The sequence below is a fragment of the Hyaena hyaena genome, unplaced genomic scaffold, assembly GCF_003009895.1.
Source record: "Hyaena hyaena isolate Hyena2069 unplaced genomic scaffold, ASM300989v1 scaffold_753, whole genome shotgun sequence".
Classification (NCBI taxonomy): domain Eukaryota; kingdom Metazoa; phylum Chordata; class Mammalia; order Carnivora; family Hyaenidae; genus Hyaena; species Hyaena hyaena.
Genome location: NW_024081387.1, coordinates 237,369 through 261,998, shown reverse-complemented (window position 1 = coordinate 261,998; position 24,630 = coordinate 237,369). Strand labels below are relative to the sequence as shown.

At 36.2% G+C, this 24,630-nt stretch overlaps 2 protein-coding genes across 4 annotated transcripts in view; one reads left to right on the top strand and one right to left on the bottom strand.

Moving 5' to 3' along the window:
• Positions 1-24,630, top strand: part of ANO3 (anoctamin 3) — a 398,246-nt gene that overhangs the window by 325,069 nt on the left and 48,547 nt on the right. Inside the window, exon 15 of the mRNA XM_039218371.1 lies at positions 1,542-1,602. Coding sequence (XP_039074302.1) covers positions 1,542-1,602 — 61 coding nt within the window. The remainder of the gene's footprint in view (positions 1-1,541; positions 1,603-24,630) is intronic.
• MUC15 (mucin 15, cell surface associated) lies at positions 844-15,119 on the bottom strand. Of its 3 annotated transcripts, XM_039218372.1 has the most exons (4): positions 14,893-15,118; positions 7,256-7,983; positions 5,118-5,267; positions 1,010-3,001 (listed from the first exon to the last, which is right to left on the bottom strand). In XM_039218372.1, exons 2-4 carry the CDS (start codon positions 7,944-7,946, stop codon positions 2,841-2,843), a joined length of 1,002 nt encoding a protein of 333 aa, XP_039074303.1. In that variant the 5' UTR covers positions 7,947-7,983; positions 14,893-15,118; the 3' UTR covers positions 1,010-2,840. The 3 variants fall into 3 exon arrangements, with proteins under 3 accessions (XP_039074305.1, XP_039074303.1, XP_039074304.1); XM_039218373.1 differs by lacking the exon at positions 5,118-5,267 and having other exon boundaries at positions 14,893-15,119; XM_039218374.1 differs by lacking the exons at positions 5,118-5,267; positions 14,893-15,118 and having other exon boundaries at positions 844-3,001; positions 7,256-7,979.

Below are 24,630 nucleotides of genomic sequence, written 5' to 3'. Positions count from 1 at the left end.
ACCACACAATTATTGGTAAGCATGGCTCTTCATTTGCCCCTTTTCTAAGAGGACTGCTCTTTCTGGAGCAGGGGAGAGCCAGCATTCCTTAGTGACCTTTAAGTCCCCATGTGTAAAGTCTCTGTTCTCACACTCTAAGAGACTGTTTCCTGCACTAAGTCTCTTATAAAGGAAAGCAGACAGCTGTTCAGCTGCTTGGCAACAGCAGGTGTCTCCGCGGGATGCCTTTGGAAACAGAAATGCTGGATTCCCCCCCTGGGTGTAATTTTATGAGCTCTGTAGGAGAATTTCTTTATGGCCCTTTTCTCTCCTGTACATAATATATAGTGATGACTGCTGTGAAAACCAATTCTCATAATATTTTTAGAACTCCCAAGTCTCAACAATCATAGAAGTTCAGGGCCATCCAGGATATCTTGCACCTATCCACAAACCTTTGAAAGGAGCACATGTGTTGTATAAATATATTTCCAGTACCATTATATTACAGGAAAATACACCCTACCTTTATCTGTTTTACATACTGTTTTGCAGTGTGTTCCAGATGTTATAATTAAAATAAACATTAGTATTGTTTTAATGCCCCCACTGACCAGTCTCTAGACTGTAGACTGAGCAAAAAAACCATCATTCTATTCCTACTTCCCTTATAATAGTGTTCTTTAGTCCCTAATTGGCCTTTCTCTCCTGTGTGGATAGTATCCCTCTTTTCCCTATAGTTTCTATAATATTTATATGACTGTCAAACATATATTGCCTTGACTGTATTGTTTTAATTTCCCTCACTATATAGAATATAAATATAGTGAGGGCATTATACAAATGAAAAGAAGCAATGGTAAGTTGAATTCACAATTTATTAAAATCAAACAATCTTTACAATCCTGAATATTATATTCAGTAGCATCATACAACCACGCATTTTTCTTTATAAAAATTCAGATAATGTCTGATTCAAAAACACTTGGACTATATCCTAAATGTTAAGTGACATATGAAACTTCTTAAAAAAAAAAAAAAAAAAAGACAAACTCGTAGCCACTGTTGGACCCATGGCACATTCTGAAAGATGTCAGAAAGTAGGGATAGCACTGTGATACTTTCCACTGAATGATTTGGCTCATGGGTGGAATTCTTCATTTTGTAACTTCCTCATTCCTGGAAGTTTTGCTGACAGGAAGTGCAGCTAGGTATGCACCACTGAACAGCTAACTTTACCCTGACTATCTATGGCCCACAAATACTTCCTCAGGGCACAAGAGCCACTTTTAAGCAGAAATTGAAGGTGAAGTCCAAAGGAAATAGAAAGGAAGAAAGAAGAAAGGAGGGGAGGGGGAAATGCTGACCCCTCACGGCTCCCCAAAGAGAAAATCATATGAAACAGTTGCAGAACCCATGAAAGAATCTCATACCTCATATTTACAAATCATAAAATAATGTGATTACTTTTTTAAAAAATCATAGAATCTAAATGTAGACAGAAATCACTAGATTATTATAATCAATATGTGACTAATATTTGTGCTTTGTTTTCCATTAAGGTGACATATTTGTTTGATAATGGAGGAACAGTCTTCTTTGCTATTTTTATGGCAATATGGGGTAAGTAGGTTTTCCTGTTACTTAATTCCTGGTCCTCATTTTCTGAGGCTGCTGCTGCTGTGTTTCTTCACACACTGTGTTTCTGCGTGCACCCATATGTCAATTTAACAATGAAATCTCTCGATTTGTTTGCCCTCTTCACATATTCATTGCTTCTTGGGACTTTAACTCTTGATCTGATCCTTTAGTCCCTAAAACCTCAACCTTCCTATATTGAGTGCATTTTTTTCTTGCCGAAAGCAGGTGGTAATTAAGAACAAACTGAAACATATGACTGAAAGATGTCATATGAATCCAAATGACACTTCTTCTATTTCTGCTTGTAAAAGCGATGCTCAGAAGTTTTTGTTTGCATATTTCCATTCATCTATTTTTAAACCTTAGACTTTTACACTTAGAGATCCTGAATCTATTCCATTTATGGAATCAATCAAGCAATGATACTGAATACATAATAAATCTTGCTCTTATTTAACATCTTAAAGCTGTAAATAATATGTACAAATATATGCTTTGGCTGACTTTATTCTTCATGTTTCTCATTGAGTCTTTAAAGCACCTGATTAATTGAGGCCTAAAATCAATCAGACAGGTTAGCATTTCCCACTCTTTGAAGAGAAATGATTCTTTTCCTGGTTAGGGCCAGTTTTCCAACCATGGCCCTGTTGAAGGCAAAGTCATTGTCAACTTGGCAACTCAAGGGGCTTACCATGGATGTGCTGATATAGGAAAGTTAAATGTACTAGAGAACAAATCTCTCACTCCTATTACTCTACTAACTTAGTTGAATTTCCCAGAAACAGAAACTCTGTATAGTCTCTCTCTCTTGTTCTAAGTCAAAATTAAAAATAAATTACTCTCCCAGTGTTCCTTGAAGAGAGTGCCAATCTTGATGCATGGCATTAGAAATATAGGGTTAATTAATATAGGGTTAATCAGGCAGGGCAATCAATGTGAAACTCTTTAGTATCACCTGATTCCCACAAACGTTTCCTACTAAGAATAACATAGACCAAAATACAAATTAAGGTTACTCAATAGATGGCTCAGCACAGCCAAAAATGGTAAGAAAGGAAACCTTTTAGATTATCCTCTGTTTCTGCTATGAGTCTCTTGTTTTATGGTTGTTTTTGGCATGGGCCATGACAGTGATCTTGCTTCAGCTTTCGGAAGATGGGTTTGTGAAAAAACTACGATGTAGGTGATCATTTTCCATCAGAAGCCTTTTCCTCTTGGTTTTATACCGAGGTGCGAAGTTGAGGTATGTCATCCATAGGAATGCCGTCACGTGCATTTTCTCGGCCTGCTGGCATAGATGAATCATTCATAGTTGAGTTGTAATAACTAGAATTCCCAAAACTTGCATCATAAGGTTCCGGTGCATTGTCTAATCGCAGAACTAAAAAGTAACCAAAAATAATTATTTTATGGTAACAGTCTGGAAGATGCATGCTCAGGCATCTGCCGGACTGTAGGAATTGTTCTAGATGAGTAAGTTAAGTACCTCTGTTATATGGGCTTTTCAGATACTAGGTTTGAAATTTAAATAAGTACATATTTTTCAATATATGTTTCTAAACTAAAAGAACAGTTTAACCCATAATTTTACTCCTGGTGGACCAAAAGTAAAGGAAATAAAGGAGAGATTGCAACAAAAGGAGAGCAATACTTTTCATGAAGAAGTATAGGCAGATGTCTCGTTGATTTTTGAATCTTGTGAATTTAGAGCTTTGTCAACATGTTCAGAATTTTTACTGCTGGTGCAAGAAATATTTTTTAAAAAGTGAAGAGCATTAATTTTAAATCAATGATTTTAAAATGATTTAATTTTAATCATGATTTTACTAAGTGCCTCAACATTTTTATGGTTGAACCAGGGAAGATGGAGACAGAAGAAGACTATCTGTAAAAGCTTATGTTTCTTTGTGATAGATCCTAGTTACCATGCACTGACATTTTCTGATTAATGTTATGAGATTATTTTTTACTTTTTCAATGTACAGCCAATTATTATTGTCTTAATTATTTCAGTTTTTCAAAGAGAACTTGGCATGCACTAGGTATCTTTAAATAATAAAGCAGTGACTAATTTCTAATTATATTAGTGATCTCATTATTCATTTAGGTAGTCTCATATACTAGCAATTCTTTAAGCCATCTGTTTACAAACTGGATTCCCAAGAACCTTAGGGATTTGGGGGAGCTTTCTTGAAGGAGTAAAACCAGTGATATGATTGAGTTATTCCCCTCTGTCTCAATCATGTCTTAAATTGTATCAGTGTGATACACTTGAGCTTTTGCTTGTGATTACAGATAAAGAAAAGATTCTGGTGTTAAAAAAAAAAAGAGATTGGATACCCCTATTGTTTGAAATCCTATCCTTTAATTTGGAAAAATGCCACTTTTTATTTTATATGGGTTGCTAGAAACCCCCAAAATAGAATTAAGTTAAATTTTCAATTAATGGATGTGCTTCTGAAGATGAATAATATGTCAGTCATGATCTGAACTTATTAAAAATCAAGAAGACTTTCTCAACAGGATGTACCAGGGACATTTAACTATTTTTTTTTATGATGACAAGCATCCCTTATGTAAACCAGAAAACAATATTTTTTCTTGAAGTATTAAGAAAATGAATCAATTATTTGAAGTTATTTCATTTCTGTTCTTATTAGTATTATGGCATTAAGAACAAATTCACTGCTTCATTCTTAGCAGATACATTTCTTTTTCATAGATGCTGTTGTTGGTCTTTTCTTTCACATGAGTGAAAAATTCCTGAATTACTGTGACTTTATGTACCCAAATATACAACTCTTTATAGATTCTGTTTTAGAGACTTATTCTAATTTGGAGTTCTTCTAAAGTTTACACAGATACAGTAGCCTTAATCAATTATTTTAATAAGTCATTGTTCAGGGGCACCTGGGTGGCTCAGTCTATTGAGTGTCTTGACTCTTGATTTCCGCTCAGGTCATAAGATCAAGCCTTGTGTCAGGCTCCTCACTGAGTGTGGAGCCTGCTTGAGATCCTCTCTCTCTCTTTCTCTCACTCTCTTTCTCTCTCTGTCTCTTCATCTGTCTTCCCCCTACCCACCTCTCTTAGAAAAAAAATAAAAAGAATAAGTCTTTGTTCAAATTACTGCTGCTAAGAGATCTAACAATGGCAAAGAATGGCTTTGCAGTTACTTGCTAACCACATTGGCCAGTTTTTCCTTAATAGCATATCATTATCTTCCAATTTTATAGACATGTTTCAGGTTCTGGGATTTGTTTTATTTAAAACTAGTTGTGATGCAATGAGCCACAGTTCCAAATGGCTTTCAAATTCCACCCATAGGTCCATAATTATTTTGATTATGGTCTTTGAGAAACAGAGAATTGATCATAATAAATCTTTAGTCTGTTTCTGTCATATGAATCTCTGAATCCCTTCTAGGTAATGTAGGAACATTAGCATCCTCTTTTAATTAAAACCACGGTATGTGGTGAAGTTCTAAAAGTTATTTTTACCTGGTTCGTTTCTGTCATCATAAAGTCGCCGATGGGAAAATGAATCTGTTTTCCTTTTTCCGCACAGCAAGTAGCCAACAAGACTAAGTAATGACACACCCAGAATAGCACCTAAAATGGCCCCAAATACTACTCCTGTATTTTTATTCTCTAGAGAACAAAGAAAAAATAATGAACAGATTAAGAAATAGAAAAGTATTTTTCAAAGAAGAAAAACATATACATATAGAGTTTATAACAAAGACTGTTTAAACAATATATTTTTAAAATTAGATAATGGTGATGTGTGTGTGTGTGTGTGTGTGTGTGTGTGTGTGTATTTTATGGAGTATTGAATATTTCGGATATATTGACAACTATACCTCCAGATAAAACTACACTTCAAATTTTGCATTACCTTGAAATACTTCTTAGTTTTCTAAGTGTCTCTCTTTCCTTTATTAACAACAATAGTACTGAAATACCATGGGTATGCTCCATTAAGATCTAATTTCTCCATTGAGTGCCATATTAAGTTTTTAATCAACTCTGAATCTCTAATGAACTTTAATGATGAAATGAACTTTCAGCTTGATTCTATAGTAATTGAAAAATAAAAAGCCAATGGGAGTAAGTGGGTAATAGAAAATGAATCCATAAAACCTCAACAGAAAAGGCATTAGAAGGAAAAAGCAGTGTATCCTGATATAGGATATTTCCATGTAAACAAATAGACCCAAAGCAAGACGTTTCCAATGTCTTGCACATTGAGAACAGATGCATAGGTCTGAGTTGAAGGGGGTTCAAAATTTTATTCAGTCATCCCTTTTACCAAGTATCCTATTTTAAGACTAAGTTATTAATAAACTATGTAATGCTCCCTGAACTCATAATTTAGTATATTGTATTTTCAGTGTTAAAAAAAATCTTATTAATTAAGTGGACAAGGGGGTCTTATAAAGTCTATAATTCTGTATTAAAGCTCATTTATCAAAAAAACCCTATACATTGGAAGCTTAATAGCAAAATTATTACTAAAATAATATAAAGCAACATTAAGTAATTTTCTTTTGATTAAAGAGTGATGGTAGGCATCAGTACTCAGTATTTTCAGTATATATATTGAGTGTAGAGAGACGAGAGAGAATATCTATTGAAAATCTTTCTGATGTAGTATCAGAGGGTATATAAATGAAAGTATGTGTTATAATTATAGCTAAAATGAATATATATGTACATACAATGTATTAGCTGCAGTGCTATTATAAAGCCTAGATTTCAGAATTTAAAATATTTCCTGTAAGCTAACAACTTTCAAGTAGGAATGTGCATGTATAATTTTGTGTTTACATCATTAATATAATCTGGAAGTAAGTTGGATTGGAAATCATTGAATTCATGTGGGGAAAGGATATTTTTTAAAAAATTTGAGGGAAATGAAAACTTGGTTAGACCTGAAAAACTAAAAGATGATGTATTTTCATTAAATATTAGATAACTTTTCAGCTTTATGTTTTAAAGCTTGGCATAATCCCTAAATTAATTATTAAAGTGTTCCCATAAAACAATTTTCTGGTGACACCCACAGCTATATTCCATTTTGATGGTATTCATTAGGTACCAAGTTAAAAATTCAGGAGGATATCTTTTGTTGAGTTTATTTACATTTAAAATATATATCAGTGTTCTGTTTTCCTGTGATTGCTATGTGGTATCAGGTAACTTATAAATTCATTTATTTCAATTTTCACATACATATGTTTTTAAAGTTCAGTTATATATTATTCCTAAAAGCATGGGAAATTTCAGGCAGCTTTCTAAGATATAGTGAAAACTGTTACCTAGTGCCTCAAAACTGTCCCTGAGGTACTACCTCCATCTCTATTTCTTTTCAACCTAAACTCCTTTTAATTTTGTCCCAGTGTCTCTTTAGATTTCTATAGAGTAGTGATTAATGTATGCTGACTTAAGCCCTAAAATCCCTTCACTATTTCCAATGAGTATCATGATCACCTCCTCAAAGTGAGAACCACGTGTGCTATTGCAGACTCTTCCTTTTTTTTTTTTTTTAATATGGCACATTCCTGAGACGTAATCTATATGATTTAGTTTGAGATTCAGTTTCACGCAAAAGGAAAGTTAAATCCATTTATATTTACCTTCTTGGGGGTCTGATGTGTTTGAGAAGATTTTTGAATTATTGGTAAACTTTAAGGTGGGCTGTAGAGTGGTTGTTTCTCGATAGGGGGTAAACCCTACGAAACTATCGTTTGTTGTCATGAGCCAGTCATCTGGTTCCGTTATCATGGGAGACGCAGACATAGTGCTTGGTGCTGCAGGAAGGATGCTCGTTGAAATGGAACTGTTGTCAGGAGTTTTCATGGTATCGCTGGCTGAAGACCAAGTGAACTTTTCTGAAGATAGAGCAGATGTAGCACTGGGAGGTGCTGAGACCGGCAGAGGATTTTCATCTGCTATAGATGAGTTCTGAGGCAATTTAGACACAAAGCCTTGCATCAAAGTATTTGTGGGAAACATAGGCGTGGGTCTTGGGCTCCCAGAAAAGTTGTTCGTTGATGAATTACCAAAGACCTCTGTTGTTCCATGGTTTTTATTTGATGGGTCCCAAAGAGAGGAATTACTTGTCTTGGGATTGGAGGTTTCTCTATTTTCTTTATCTGAGTTCAAATTTACATCACTTTCCAAAGGAACAGATTCATTTTCCATCACTTTTAAGCCTGCTGCAATGCTTTGTGTTGTGTTTATTTCTAGACCTTCTTCTCCAAGGCTTCCAATTAGTAGTAAACTAAACAGTTTTGAAATCAACAGAATTTTGACTGAGGTCAACATTGTGGCCTTTTTCAGTATTGGTGTAATTAAGGGGAATCTGAAAGGAAGGATAACAAGCATCTGAATTAGTCGATGAAGTAGCCAATTTTTTAAAATGGATCTACATTTTTAAAGTGATGAGGATTGGGACACCTAGGTGGCTCAGTAGGTTAAGCATCCTGCTCTGGATTTTGGCTGAGGTCATGATTCTCATGGGTTGTGAATTTCACCCCTATGTGGGGCTCTGTGCTGATGTTGCAGAGCCTGCTTCAGATTCTCTTTCTCCCTCTCTCTTTGCCCCTCCCCGCTCACACTCTGTCTCTCTCCCTCAAAAATAAGTAAACATACTTTTTTAAAAAAAATTTAAATATTTTTATTTCTTTTTGAGAGAGATAGAGTGTGAGCAGGGGAGGGGCAGAGCGAGAGACACAAACACACAGAATCTGAAGCAGGCTTCTGGCTCTGAGCTGTCAGCACAGAGCCTGAGGTGGGGCTTGAACTCACAGCGAGAACATGACCTGAACCAAAGTCGGATGCTTAACCAACTGAGCCACCCAGGTGCCCCCCAAAAATCTTTTCAAGTGATAAGATTCTCTAGGTACATAATACTGAATTGATAATACCATACTCTTTATTCCAAAAGTTTGTTTTCTTTGGATTATGTACTAAAACTAGAGTTCTATATAATATTTCTTTCTTCTTTCTTCTAAGGAAGGGCCATGCAAAAACTTTATCAAGCCATACACCACCATTCCACTATTCGAAGGATTAGCTTAGGACAAGTTGAAATACATATATGAACTATGAATATACACAGAGTTCATATGTATATGGAATATTATATATGGATTGCTAAGTAAAATATTATATAGGACGTGTAGAGCTGGCTGATTTCTTTAACCCTTTTAAGAAAATATGTTCTTTATAAAGATGTAATTTAGAATATTTATGATGAAAATGATGTTGCTGATTGTACTCTAAACATACCGCTTTCATCAGTCAGGAAACCTACCTGAAAACATTTCACTAACAGCTAATCTGAATTATTTGAATTTGAAATTAACATCCCTTTTTGACAGTACTTTTCACTTCATGATGCTTTTCATCCTGTTAATCCCAAATTAGGGAAACTCAGCAGGACTTTTAGATTTTAGGATATTCTTTCCTTATAACCCCTTGCTGTGTAAATGAAGAATCTGGCTGAATGACAGTGCTAGATATTAGCAGAGTTGGGGGTTGAAACCCGTATATAGTTTTCTTATCCAGGCATATCCTTCTGCCTCTGAAGTGTGGAAATGCCACAATTCATAGTAGATAAGAGGATATGGGGTCAAGGTTTTTAAAATTAGATTTATATTAAAATTCTTACTTCCATTATGGATAACCTGTGAAAACTAATCATCATAATAAGCATCATCATTATCATAATCATAATCATATTGACCTCACAGTGTTGTTCTGAAGAGTAAATAAAGATTTAAGTACAAGTACTTTAAACAATATCTGGCCTAAAGTGAGCAGCTAATAGACATTAACTTCCATTTTTTACTATTAGAATATAAGAATATTTCTGTGTCTTATAGTTCAAAAGCTTTACGATATTGTCTTACTTGATCCTCACAATGATTCCTTGAGACAAAAAAATATGAGCTTGTAATATCCTCATTTTGCAGAGGAAGAAACTGAGGTTCAGAGTGGCTAGTAATGGCAACTAGTGAATCCAAGAGCAGTACTGAAATCCAAGACTACTGACCCCAACTTAATTAGATGCTAAAATTTGAAAGATCTTTAATATTAAAATACTCTTTTAAAAACATTAGGCTATTCCTCCTCAAACAATAAGGCCTGAAAACTGATTTTCCTACTCTTTGAATTGGATCTTAGAGCTTATTTTTCAGTAATAGCCTCCAGGGTGACTAAGATAAGAAAAGTAAGGAGGCGCAACTATTTTTAAGGTCCAGTATTGACTGCCATTTTATTTAATGCTTATTTATTTATTTGAGAGAGAGGGAGAGAGTGTGTGTGCATGCCTGTGCAGGAGGGGCAGAGAGAAAGGGAGAGAGGGAATCCCAAACAGGCTCCACATTGTCCATGCCTAGCTGGATGTGGGGCTTGATCCATGAACCATGAGATCAGGACCTGAGCTGAAATCAAGAGTCAGATGCTTAACCAACTGAGCCCCCCAGGCATCCCACCTGCCATTTTGTAAAAGCTCTCTCAGAATTTTTTACAATTATTTTCAACCTTAATAATTTTTCGTTAGGGTTTGAGGAGCCTCTATATACTCCCTCTGATTTTCTTTTAAGTGCCCTCTCCCTGTTAATGATAACCTATATAGTGGTATGACTTAAATATAAATTATAATACATCCTGATATATATTTTTTTTCAAAAGCTTTTAGTAATTAGTCCATACCTATGGATTCCTAAAGCTTTAGAAATATATGCCATACCTTATGCTTATCCTTTAAAAAATTCTACTTAAAAAGGAAGGCAGGCAGACATACAAGAATATTTATAGGAGCATTATTTATAAATGTCTCCGAACCTAAACATCCTTCAGTAACAGATTGGATAATAATTTGTGAAATAGTCATACATGAAAATTAACAAACTAGAGCCATGTACAAAACAGGTTATTATGACAAACAAAATGCATAGCTCAAAATGCCAGTTATAGTGTGTGATTCCATGTATGTAAAATTAAAAACACATAAAAAACTAGAATGTTAAAAGTCAGGAATGTGGCTGTTTGTGGGAAGGAAGGAAACAGTATTGATTGGAGGGGGGAGGGGCACAGAAAGAGGTTCTGTACACTTGTGATACTCTGTTTCTTGACTTGGTAGGGATTACAGAGGTGTTTATATTTGTGATACTGTTGGTTTAAATTTTCACATTTCTGTGATAGTCAAGAAAATGGTTTTAGAGCCTAAAATGTTAACATAATTGGAAAACATCTTACTATTTATACATTTATTTTTTAAATTTTTTTAAAGGTTTTTATTTATTTCTAGGAGAGAGAGAGAGACAGCGTGAGCAGGGGAGGGTCAGAGAGAGAGGGAGTCACAGACTGAAACAGGCTCCAGGCTCTGAGCTGGCAGTCAGCACAGAGCCGGACGCGGGGCCCGAACCCACGAACCGCGAGATCATGACCTAAGCGAAAGTCGGACGCTTAACCGACTAAGCCACCCAGGCGCCCCTATTTATGCATTTATTAAGTCAGATGTTTCCCATGTTTTCTCATTTAATTCTTACCCAAACCAATCAAACATACAATGAGGGAAGGATTGTCAATCCTGTTTTACACATAATTAAATGGGGCATTGAAAATGTAAGTAATTGTGACCAAGACCACAGAGCTAGTGACTGAGAGATAGGATTAGGACTCAAATATCAGTATAAAAGCTAGTAATCACTCATCTGAGTAAAATAAGTTAAAAAGGAATATAGAAACTGGTTACAAAGGAATCTAGAATTCAGCTGCATTTTAGAGCTTCTTCCCACCAATGTATTTTTGGCACCGCTTCTCCAAGTTGTATTATTTACCCAAAGCAGTTTATAATACCATGATTTTAAACACTAGAAAACTAGAGCCTTCTACCTTAAGTACCTCTCAAACACACTAAATACACTTATGTCAATTTAAGAAAATCCCAACAATTGTGTCTGTGGTTCTGGGTGAACACCTTCAGCATATAGTTTACAAAATACCAGTTCTTATCCCCAGGACCTATAGTTAGGCAACACATTATTAAACTGATGCTTCACCTAGCACATTTAAATTATAATTCAGTTTAGTTTAAAAATACTTACATGTATATTCTCAGAAACATCCCTCTGTGAACTCTGTCAGGTTCATAGCAAACATTCTGACCTTTTTCATCATCTAATTCCAGTGGTCTGATTTGCTTATGAATTATACTTAGCCACCCATTGTATGATTATTATACATTTTTATTTGCTTTTTCTACACCTAGGCTTTCTGGTTATTTTTTCATCCTGACGAAGTGGTGGTCAGAGGGGAAAAAACAGCCCTTAGCTGTTCTAATTTTCTCATGTTACATGAGGAATGAGCTTTCATTCCCTTCCAGTAATGAGAATCCACATATCAAGAGTCAGCAAAGTGAGTTTTGTTGTTCCTGATTCACTTTGTAACATTGAACCACCAAGGGGATCTCTCTACCCTTTACTCAGCTTTTGACTGTAACTTGAAAACCTAAGGTATTGATACCCCAAATGAGCCAAGCCCTCTGTTACTGCCTATAATTAATCTGGAGGGAAAAGAAAGGGAAGAGAGGGATGATGTATGCTGTGAATACTATTTACAGTTTATTCCAGTTATGGGTAAGGCTTTCGTGAGAATCAGTTTATTCCTGTTGTCCCTGGCTGACAGCGGAGGACAGCTTCACTTCTGCTCCTTGGCTTCCAAGAGAAACCGGTTACACCTCTCACTCAGGTGCCTTCATCTTAAAGGGATAGAAGTAGCCAGGAATTGAAACCATCAGCTCTTCTAAAACCCAGGCCTGGGCTTTTGCTGGGGCAAGGACTGTGAAATGTCGGTTAAGTTCAACCCCATTCTGAATTGAAAAAGACACGTTGTGAGCAGCAAAGGCTAACAGAAGTGATACAGAAGCTTTGAAGGGCAATAAAAGAAATCTGTGCTCTTTTTCTTTGTACTTTCCTCTCAGCCTCTCTCCATCTCTAGATTTTAAATATTTAAACTATGCTGTGTCCTTGTTATGTGAACTTATGCTGGATGATGGTTGGTGTGCTCCTGTGTGCCCAAGTTCATCTGTCAACCAGGTGCCCTGTGGAGGCAGACAGAGGTGGGATGACAGAAAAGCACAGTTGTAGAACAAGAGAAAATCAGGAGACCCAGGTAGCATCATTACCCTCCCGGGGCTTTGTCCCTTCTTACCCTAAGGCGGAAACTCGGGAGAGGAATTTGGAGAGCATGTAACACCGAACCAAGCTAAGACCATTACAAACTTGAAAAACCTCTAAGATGAGAATTATTATAGAGGGAAAAGAAAGAGAGGAGGATTTCCATCCACTTTGTGATACTTGAAACACAGATTCTAAACGTTTCTGTATATATTGAACTATTTTTTATCATTCCTGGTAGTTAACAAATTTTAAAAAATACTTTCAGAGAGTGTGAGTTACACTTAAAAAAAATAATCACTATATGTAGAGAAAACGAACACCATTTTCGCCCCTATTTTCGATGTTGGCATTAAAAAGTGGTTTCACATTACGAAGTTTGTACAGAGGGCTACGGAGGTGGTGGGAGAAAACGGCACCTATGGCCCTTGAGGGAAGTGGATCCACACCGTGCATAATGTTGCTTCTCCTTAAATGCATAAAGTCATTATTCTGCCCAGCCTTCCTGCTGTAACTGACTCATTCCCATTTTATACCAAGCTTTAAAAATAAGGAAGTACCCTGTGAGGTCCACCTATGCAAGGGAAGAGAAATGCTAGTTACTCTAAACTCGGTCCAAATCTGAACTCTTCAAGAACAACATTAGTTCAGGTACACTGAGAGGATAATAGAAAAGCCAGATTCTGCCGTGAAATAACTAAACAATGCTTAGACTGTGCTGCTTCTCTCTCGGTTGCGTTTGCTTATTTCTTATTATAGATCTCAGGCTACAGATTAAGACAGATGGGTTTTGTTTTTCTTTCTTCAGGCAGACCCTGAGTGCTACTCTTGAATGGCCTTTACAATGGTAAACAGCATTTGCTTTTCCTAAATGAAAGGACCACAGTAAACAAGGACCTAATGAACTATGCTCCTAGAAATGCCTCTTTTATAGGATGGTTTTGAAAGGATGAGAAGACTTAGTAACCAGAAAGGAGGATTGTACCTGAGGACCTTGGGGTGTATCATTTCACTTTCATTTGATTTAAAAAGAAAAGAAACACATGACTTTTCCTTTAAGAAATAAAAATTCAAGTCTGTGAACATAATTCTAATTTAAATACCAAAGTATGCATAAATCCAGGGAAAATATTTAGGTCATGCTCCCTGCTAACTTGAGCATTCTTAATCATAAACTTCAGTACTGAAATAAATAATTAGGTGGAACAGTATCAAGCTTAGAAGAAAAGACTGTCTCCAAAAGAAATATTCTGGACCCAAATTCCCAAACATAGGGTTTTCAAACTTCTATTACATTTCACTGTTTCAGCCTTCTATTACATTTCACTGTCTGTAGAAAATGCCTCAGTGTATCAAATAGAAAGGCCTAAACAGTAAATAAGCATCCCTTTGATTATAGGAGCCTTTTACACAGCCACAAACTGAAAATAACTTTAAGAAACTTTATCCGCACCTTCATTCCATATGTTCTGAAGCAACTGACTTAACCTTCTAGATATCCAGTGAGTGCTGGCCATAAGCACATATCATGTTAAGTGAAATAGTTTACATACACAACATTTTGCCAATTTTTTTGATTAATAAAATCTTTGGAAAAGATACACAGAAGCTTGTAATTCATTACAAAGATTGCTTTACAAACACTGTCATTTTCTAATACTTTAGCAAGAAACTTAAAGCCCAAATGCATAATTAAAATCTAAATAATCAGTTTACATTCTTGCCATTTCTCCTTTAAACATCTTGAAACTTTCACTAAGATCTGCTTTAAGGAAACTCTACCTTGTAGTCTTAAAATGTAGTACATTTTAAACAAAGTTTTTATTTAACTCTCCAGGTGGTTCATCATCCAGCAAATTTGGCAGTAATTCATAAAACTAAGTCACTTAGTGGAAATGCTTATTTGGAAGGTGATTACTTAATGAAACAACTACCTGTTTTTACAAGGGTCTCCGTAACTACTTGCCAGACTGTTCTGGCAAAATTTGAGCCTGCTTTGAATCTCTTTCGTAAATATATGAGAGAGAGAGAGAGAGAGAGAGAGAGAGAGAGACAGAATCCTAGGTAACCGATCACACACTTACCTTCAGGCTTTGGAGGTATTTACAAACAGGAACTAAAATATCACACAGACAGCTGTTCTGGCTGGAATGAGTCTGCCAAGGATTAGAGAAAGCAGAAGGGTTAAGTATGACAATGTCCCACTGAGCAGGAGGGTGTCAGAGAAACAAAATTAGGTGGAGCTGGCCTAATCTTGCTTGTGTAATAGAGCACCCAAGAACCTGACTGACCTGCTTCTCAGCTGTCAGCATGAAGATAGCACCTCATTCAGGTCTTAAAAAAAAAAAGAAAAAAGCCCAACCCTCCGGTTTTCATAGGTTGGTCCATTTTGACTTTGGGGCAGGCTGGGTCTCTTGAGCGATGGCAAAACAGGGGCATCTGTTTTCTGCCCCAAATGAAAAAAAAAAAAAAGAAAGAAAGAAAGACTTTGGTAATGGCCCTTGGCGTATCAGGAATTTCTGGCACATGCTGGATTCCCCCTTTGCAGGTGAGGGAACCAAAATGACTCATGCCTGCACCTGTTGCTCTGTGCAAGCCCTATGTTGTTCTCCTAGATCATAAACAAACCTGTCTTTCTCAAAGTAAGATGCCCTCTTTGGATACTGAACACCTGAATGGAGAAAACGTGGTGCAGTCAGTCATGAGGGGCCTAGTGTGCACTGCACCAGTCGGTCACTTAATGCAAAGTGAATGAAGGTGTATTGGCATCCTTGAGAAAGCTGTGAAGCATTCAGTTAGAAATAACCACCGAGACTGAACTGGGCTTTCTTGCTGACTTTAGGAGTTTGGGGAGAATGGTCACATGATCCTGAGTAATCCTGAGAGCCTTCTTTAAGTAGTTTCCATCCTGTGTTCTCTTTGCTTTTATTCTCAATTTAGAAGCCGAAGAGTTTCAGAAGTGCCCAGGCAATGCTTGATTAAATACGGAGTTGAATAACAACCTGGCATGCTTCCTTCACTTCCTTCCATGGTTTATGAAAGGGAGCCGAGTGAAACTGTACTTTCTGGGATACTCTGCACACTAGTATTTGGGGCTGGTGCCAAGGCCCATTGAGCTCAGTATGCCTGAACTTCATGCTTAGTTTCTGTTGTGCAAGGAGATAGGTTTCCAACTGCTGAGAGAGAAAATCAAACTTTAACTGGAGTACAGGAACTTCAAATTGAATGCAAAGAATCTGCCCAGCTAATTGGCCTGGGAAAGAACAAGGTAATGCTATAGTTTTAAATTCTCTGAAGCCCCAAGGCCCCTTCAGAGTTTGATTAGGAATTAAGCCAACCCCTAAGAAATGTTCACTCAAAGGATGTTCAAGCTGGATCTGCATTTGTATGAAGAAAAACTTAAAGTTAAATTAAATCAAGCAACGGGTTACTGAGCAATGGCTTAATAGAATTCAATTGGATATTTTCAGATTAGTCAGTTACTAGCCAAAAATCCAATTGAAAAATATATTTTATGTCTGCTTAGAGAACTGAACATGACTTGGCAGGATTGGGTGTGCCATACCCTTAGGGATTTTCCTAGATATGCGTATGAATATCATTACCACTTTCTGACTTGACCATAGTAATTATGGCCTATACTAGGCATGGAAACGACAAGGTACTTTTGCTATACCTGTCTGCTTTCACTGCGTGAGAGTCAGTCATCTCCCATGACCCTCTTTTATGGAGGCTCTACCTGTGGTCTCAGAATCCTCTTCATCGTCGCTCTCCTGACAACCATCATCAATTGATTAAAATGACCCTAGATGTAAATCCTATATACCCTTCCTGTCATGAGCACATCTGGAAGTAAAGTCATAAAATAAAAACTATGCATACATTTAACACCTCAGTGGTTACTTAGCTCACTTAGTTATGGTCAGACGTCCTTGTGAAGTCACCTGAGTTGGAGTTAAAATGTAATTTCTTGCCAAACAAACAACTCTCCATGAGATACATTTCCAGGTATATACCATGTTCTAGGTAAGACCAATCCCATTTTGGCCCTTGTGTCTCCAGAGGGACTCAACAACCATAAGGGACAATTAGCTGGCACTTTTATTAGCCAAGCCAGCTGAGATGACACATTGTGGAACGCCTACCTATTTTTTTTTTTTTGTACTTACCTACTGTGGTACCTTTCATCTGACACTCTCCAATTGCTTCACACCCATTAAGTCTCATAATACATATTGGAAGAAGCAATACCTTCTGTTTGTCTGAACTGGTAGAGCTGATAACAAGTGAAGTTTCTAGAACATGAAGTTACATTACTGTCATTGATGGATTTGAAAATGGAACCAGAATGTATCTTGGGACCATGCCTCAAATAAAATTAAAACTTTGCTCTGGAACCAAAATATAAAAAAGATATTTTATTTGTATAAAAAAGATATATACAAATCCTATAATATCACATACCTGATTGCTGATGTCACACATAGGGAATATGTTGCCATATCATTAATAGCAGGTTGTGAGTTTGAAACAGGATATAAATTGAATTTATATTTTGTCTCCCCTTAGGAGCATGAGCATTTTAATAAAAAGAAATACTTGAATAATAATTAAAGAAACAGCATCATGGCTATATTATTTGAGGGTAATTTAATGATATTCCTTAGAAATGTAATGAAAATTGGTGACTGGAAAATTTGCTTAGGGTTGATAACACTAACAATTGTTTAATATAAGCTTATCTTTTTTCCTAAGTCAAATGGTATTATAATATGATCTTCTTCATTTAACTATATCTTTATGAAAAGATTAAGTGCTCCATTTTGTTGCTAAGGACATTCTACAACAATGTCCTTTGTTAAGTAGAAGTTGTGACATAACATATACATACATGCAGGTGTACATACTTGCATGCCTACTTACATAAATTGGGAGCTAGGGAAGGTTGTAAACGCCTGATTTTTTTTTTAAAAAAATGATAAATCAGATATAAACTTTAATTCAGCAAACAGCATAACTGTAACAAAACATGTTACATTCCCCTATTTACACATTTACGTGAACATGTTTGCTTAGTAAATATCCTTATAATGACAAAGAGTAACAGAGTTGATGCTGAAGCCTCTCATTGTAGGAAGAAGTGATAGGTATCCATGGGTACTGAACCAGTTGAAAAATGATCAAAAAGCTCACTGATATCCTTAAGAGAGGTGCTTATAATAAAATCTTAGATTTTATGTTTAATATGCATTAAATTTTGGAATAAATTCTATTATTAATCATAATGATAACTCAGTCAGGATCTTTTAAAGAGCTTCATATTCACAAGAAATTTTAAAAATTATTTTAATTTCTATGTTTTTTTTTACTTCTCAAATTGGAATTGGAGTTTTTCTGGAGTAAGCTAAAAGGATGGAGATGATCATTGGAGATTTTAGAGAGTTTGCAGTCATTGATCAAAAGTATGCTATGGGAGTACATGAGTGAAATAGAGTAGAAGAGAACAAATTGAAGATAGAGCCAAGGTCCTAGAAAGATTATCTGTGTATATTGCAATTTCAGAGAATTATTTTAGGAGTCATGTTGAAAGATTTACATTAAGCCCAGAGTTTAAAAATCTTTAGAGAAGCTAGAGAAGTATGTCCAAGGAATAGTAGGTGACATCTACTAGGAGAGGTAGTGGAAAGTATGGATTGATCATGTGAGACTCAAATCTGTGAACCTTTAATGAGGGAGGAGAGGAAATGGTCTTGAAGCAGCAATGAGGAACAAGAAATTCACCAACTCATCTTCAGTCCCAATTAGTGTGGGAGACAAATAGCTATTACCTGAGAATGCCACATGGATATTGGGGTTTTAGGGTTGTCCCAGGTTTCAGTTAGAGCAAAAAGGTGGGGGGACACAAAAGACATTATTGTTCATGACTTTGAACACAAGAGGATATAGTGAAAATATCTCAGAGTGTTGGGAAAGAGTAGGAGATGGTCACAAAAGTGATCTCTGTCTCCCTAAAATGAGAGAATCAAAATCGGAGGGTTAAAGGATCTGGAATCCCGGTCTTCTTTAGGTAAGTGATATGAACAGGGATAAGGTGTAAGATGACAGAGTCATGATGGACTCCATTGTGAGTGATGACAGGAGAAAAGGTGGATATGTAGGATACCAACATGGGGACATCTTGCCAAGATGGAGAGTTCTGGGCTCCCTCTAGACTCTTGCTGATAGAAGAATTCTAGAGTGAAGCCTCTTACTCCTAGCACCCAAAACAACTGCTCAACCTTGCACATAGAACCTGCTGCAAAATGGCGTTGGTCTCTTTAACATGTACATTCTACTCTGTTGTGTAGAAATGCTGCACAGTGGATTCATTCCTGGATGGTGAGTATACCGGTCTACCAGTTTCCTTCTTTTAGAGCTCTGATTTCATTACAGAGTCTAATCTCTTTGATGACTGTTGCTCAATCAACCAAGCATTTTACTTTTATAAGGACTTAGAAGCATAAATATAATAAAAGGGCAAACTGGCAGATTGATAATATAACCTATTTTTCCACCTTTGGGAAAAGATTGATTTATTAATCCTTCTTAATATTAAGGCAGATAATTAGAAAATCCTGGCATCTCTAATTTTTTTTTCTGGTTAGAAATTTAGAGTAGCTAAGTAATAACCAGGGCAGCAACAGCATACAGAGTTTATTTGCAAGTATCCTCAGCGCTGAGCCATGACCTTGCAAGAGGCAGAGTAAGGAGAGAGTAAGAGGCCAAGCCTAGATCTGTACACTCTGAAGAAGGTTCTTGATTTGTTTCTTGGCTCGGAATCCAGGGCAGAAGAAAAGCAAGCTTATCCATGACCTGAAGGGGATTCTGAAATTAAGTTCACAGAGAGCAAATAACATGGCAAGTGGCTTTCCCATCCATTTAAAGGACTCTAAGCACCTTAAACACTTTGGAGAGAACAATGAAACATTTTATGTTTAATTAATCTGATAGTTCCTAGAAGCCCTTAGCCACAGAAAAATAAATAAATTTTTGTGCGGAATCAGGACAGAATCCTTAAAGAAGGATACCTGGGGTCATTGAGAATCCCCTTCTTTGAATGAGCATTTGAAATCAGTAACCCTGCCTGTTTTATTTATGTCTGTTTAAATATGATATATAAAAGATATTCCATAGAATGTATAGAAGAACAATTCAGTCTTTCCTCTTCCTCTGGCATGGTTGGTTGAAAGTCTTTTTCATTGATAGTTTTGAAAAGTTTATTTTAGCTTTAGAACTCATTTTTGGTAATGTCCTGTATTTTTAATATTGTGCTAAATTTGAAAATATCTGTGGTGTGTTTCATACATGAGTTGAAAACATAAAGACAATTTTCCATGGCATATTTTCTAGCTCCTGTACTGCAGATCTTATTTCTTTTGCATTATCAGTGCTGGACACCATAAAATATGACATGTCTCCGTACAGCCCCTGGCCTGGCACTTGAAGGAGTCAGCATGTGAAGTGGAAGGAGTTTCCCCAGATTCATTGCTATATTAAGATACTTAATAATCTTAAAAAACTCAGGGAAATGCCTGCAAGCCACATAAATATATCTTACTAAATCCAAACCAAATGTATCACTGACTTAACATCTGATTAGTCAAGTGTCGAAAACACTTAAGGCCACTCTACTATCCAGTATTTAAAGAAGTCTGAGATTCTGGCTGCATCTACAGGGAACATTTAGACAAAATTATAAATATACACAATTCAATTGTTCTTTTTTTAAACATTTATTCATTTTTAAGAGACATGAGTGGGGGAGGGGCAGAGAGAGGAAGACACAGACTCTGAAGCAGGCTCCAGGCTCTGAGCTGTGAGCACAGAGCCCAATGAGGGGCTCGAACCCACAAACCATGAGATCATGACCTGAGCCGAAGTTGGAGGCTTAACCGACTGAGCCACCCAGGGGCCCCAATTGTTCTTTGACTAATTAAATGTTTGCTTGGATTGTGAATCAAGAAGCATTATGTTTGTTTGTGCATGTCTGTCTCCACAAATTTAGATATAGTGTTCAAATAAAACAATATATCATTTCAGATAATTAATTGATAAGCATGTATCAAAATCTTATTTTAGTTTTACTGCAAAGGAAAAGTCCTCTAAGAGACCAATGCAAAGAAAGATTTCTGTCTTGATAGAGGCAGTGATTTTTCCCAGAAAGCAAAGAGAGTGGTTAATATTCATTTTTAGTCTCCAAACAACAACAAAAATAGAAAGGATTTCAGGTCAAAGAACTTTAGACTCTTCATTGATGGAACACTGGGTGGTTGAGCAGGGAACCTCCCAGAAGTTCTCAGTCTCATTTATATCTATTAGAAATTTGCGTAAGCATTTCATCTATGTTGCTAGTTTCTTTCCAGAAGGATGTTGCAAATTATATAGCTCAAAAAGTCCTATCCCAAACCATATTTGGAGTCATTTTTTCCCTTGGCAAGCAAAAAGGTCAACATTTGGATTTGGATTTGAATTTTAGCCAAATGTCTTCCTTAGGTAACTTAACCTGCTAGAGCTTCAATTTGCCTATCAACTGAATGAGATCAATAACATTTTATTTCACCTGGGTTGTTGGAGAAATGATATTGGTTAATTTAAAAATAGCAGGCACAAAGTCTGGAACAATGGAAGTTTTCAGTAAATGCTAGTTCTCTTCTTCCTCTTTGGGAATATGATGCAACACATTTTCCTTTTTTTTCTTTTTTGTATGCTCTCTGTAGGAATAGACAAATGGGCTCTCAAAAACAATCAGTTTTGAATTAAAATATTTACTCTAGAAGCAGTTTTACAGTCTTAAAGAAGAAAAAGGACAGAGAGTATGTTGTTTGCTAGGTTATGGGCAAATAATGAAAAGTGTTTGGAAACATTATGACTGAATTTGTGAATCAATTTAAATATAAATAGTGACAATAGTTTTATTTTTCCTGCAGGAAGATATACAATATAGTTAAATTTTATAAAGTATATTTTATACTGTGTATCTTTTATGCAGTAGAAACCAAGAACTTTGTCTATATATAAAGTTTCCTCTGTACAACAACAGAATGTTGGGAAAAATTGGTTATTATAATTTGTTATACAATTAAAATGAACTAAACAGAGTTCATAAACTGTACATTATTTAATTCATTCATCCTCCCTATGAAGATGATTTTACTATTCTCACTGTAAGTTGTGAAAATGGTCATTATTTTCACATCATTATTCACATATCATTATTTAGGTTTCTGTCGCAGTCATTTGCCACACAATTAGAAAAGCATATAAGCAGCTTGCAAACCCTGAACATTACTGCTCCAACCCATCTTCTTTGTTTAGCACCACATTGCCTTTCTTAAGTGTTTTTCTTTTCTTTTCTTTCTTTTTTTTTTGAAGATCACTTTAACTTCATCAAGAAGATATATTTTATTGTGTTTATTATAAAAGTGAAGTTAGCAATTTCTTTTCTAACTTTTTAAATGTTTATTTAATTTGGGGAGAGACAGAGTGCGAGCAGGGGAGGGGGAGAGAAGGAGGGAGACACAGAATCTGAAGCAGGCTCCAGGCTCCGAGCTGTCAGCACAGAACTCAATGTGGGTTTCAAACTCCCAAACTGCGAGATAGTGACCTGAGCCGAAGTCAAGCGCTTAACCGACTGAGCCACCCAGGCATCCCAGTAATTTCTTTTATACTGGCTGTCATTCCCTGGTCATGCCAAGTACAGTTCTGAGTGAACTCTACCCAGTTGCAGAGGGATGCCAGCACAGGAAGGGGTGTGAGGCATTTCAGAGACTCAGTTATGAGTTTGTTTGTTTTCTTTTTTCACTTATAAATTAACAAATTGTATGACCATACCTTTGAGTACATACCAGTCATAAATACACTCTTCAAGAAAAATACTTTGGATGGAATTACCAAAAATTTAAGTATCGCTGTTTATCAATGCTGAGAGTGTAGGTGACTTTTATTTTCTGCTTTACCTTTTCAGTTTATTCATTCAGTATATACTTATGGAAAACCTCGTATAGAGCAGGTTTCAGAAGTGAACCAGACAAAGTGCTGGTCTAGTTACTTGTGCTGGTGTTTCTACATTTGTAATCAGAAAATGTCCGGCAGAATTAAGAAATGTAAGTGTATCAAATAGTTGAATGGTATGATGAAGGAACGGCCTAAGAAAAATTAATCCTGTGTTTGAAATGGTTATTATATTTTATGAAAAATATACAGCAAATGCTGACAAGTTTTTATTGGTGTGGACTCCCAGTTCTATAGCAAGTCAATCTAAAGTATTCATTTAAATTTGAACAAATGCTGCTATAATGTGTATTTGATACATAAATGCTACTACCATATTGAGTGACAGAAGAGTTAGCTTTAGAGGGACTTATAACATCAAAAAGCCTGCTCAGGTCAAGATCATTGTGGGAGCTCTCATTGCATTTTAATATAACATGATGCTGTTTCTGTGCAGCTTTTTCTAAGTGCATTTTCCTAGGGGAAAAACTATCAAGTCTGATTTTAGGAATTGGTGACAACTCTTAGGGTTCAAATGCTGGCCTTACCATGTTCTTAGAACCTAGTTATTTCTTGTTTTCTTTTTTACTTAGCATTGTTAGAGAGGCAGAAGGAGGGGAGGGAAATTGGAAGTAAAATTAAAGAGAGCCTTGATGGTCTTAGACAAAGAGGAAGTTTAACAAGACAAGCAAGTCTTGACTAACCAGTTCCCAGTACACGAGTGTCAAGTACAGTTCAGTCCAAATCTGTCACTTCTACATATTTATAAGCCCTTTCTATTGATGAGTCTACTTTATAGTTATGTAAAGAACTCCATTAACTATATTTTTTGTAAAATGCTACAGTGGGGAGGTGGTGGACAAAGTAGCTTTCTCTGGGCATAGAAACAAAGTTTTCCACATTCATGGCCCTTCTGCTAATGGTAGAACCAGTTCTGTGAGGTTTCTATTTCTACCTCACATATAGTGATGTTGCAATGCTCTGTGGGAAAGGCACATTATGTTGCTGAAAATAAACCTGAGGAATGGAAGAGAGTCTTTAGTAGTACTGGGTGTTATCTACATTGGCAATCTCAGAAGAGCTGCTCTGATAAACAGTTGTTTCAGCAGGTCTTCTTTTGAGAAGGCTTTAAATCTTTATCTCTTCTGATGAAAACAATACTTGGAATTCCTTTCTGTTTTCCATATTCAGTCATATGTAACTTCGTTTGTGCTTGGAACTGACCTCTTTTCCAGTTCCCTCTCCATGAGCCCTTACCCTCTGAGTATAGTGAAGTCGTTTTTAAAGCTTTTTAAGTAATAATTCTTTTTCCAAATCAAATTGAGCTTGATTGCTTAATATGTAAAACAGATAAAGAAAGGACTTCTCTATGAGGGACTCTCTCTATCTCCATGGAGCAGAATTTGAAAACCTCTGGAAAAATGAAAAGAGCACTTAACCAGGAGTTAGAGTCATAATCACTGGAATCCACTCAAAAATTTAGTTCAGGGACACCTGAGTGGCTCAGGTGGTTAAGTGTCCAACTCTGGGTTTCAGCTCAGGTCATGATGTCATGGTTCATGAGTTCGAGCCCTGTGTTGAGCTCTGTGTTGATAACGTGAGCCTGTGCTGACAACGTGGATTCTCTCTCCTCTCTCTCCCCCACACATGCTCTCTCCCACTACTCAAAATAAATAAACTTAAGAAAAAAATTTAAAAATTCAGTTCAGTGTAACATTTCTTGAGCATGTCAGTGTGCTAAGCACTCAAAACACTAAGGAAAAAAGAAACTTTAGAAACTTAACTCCTAAGTG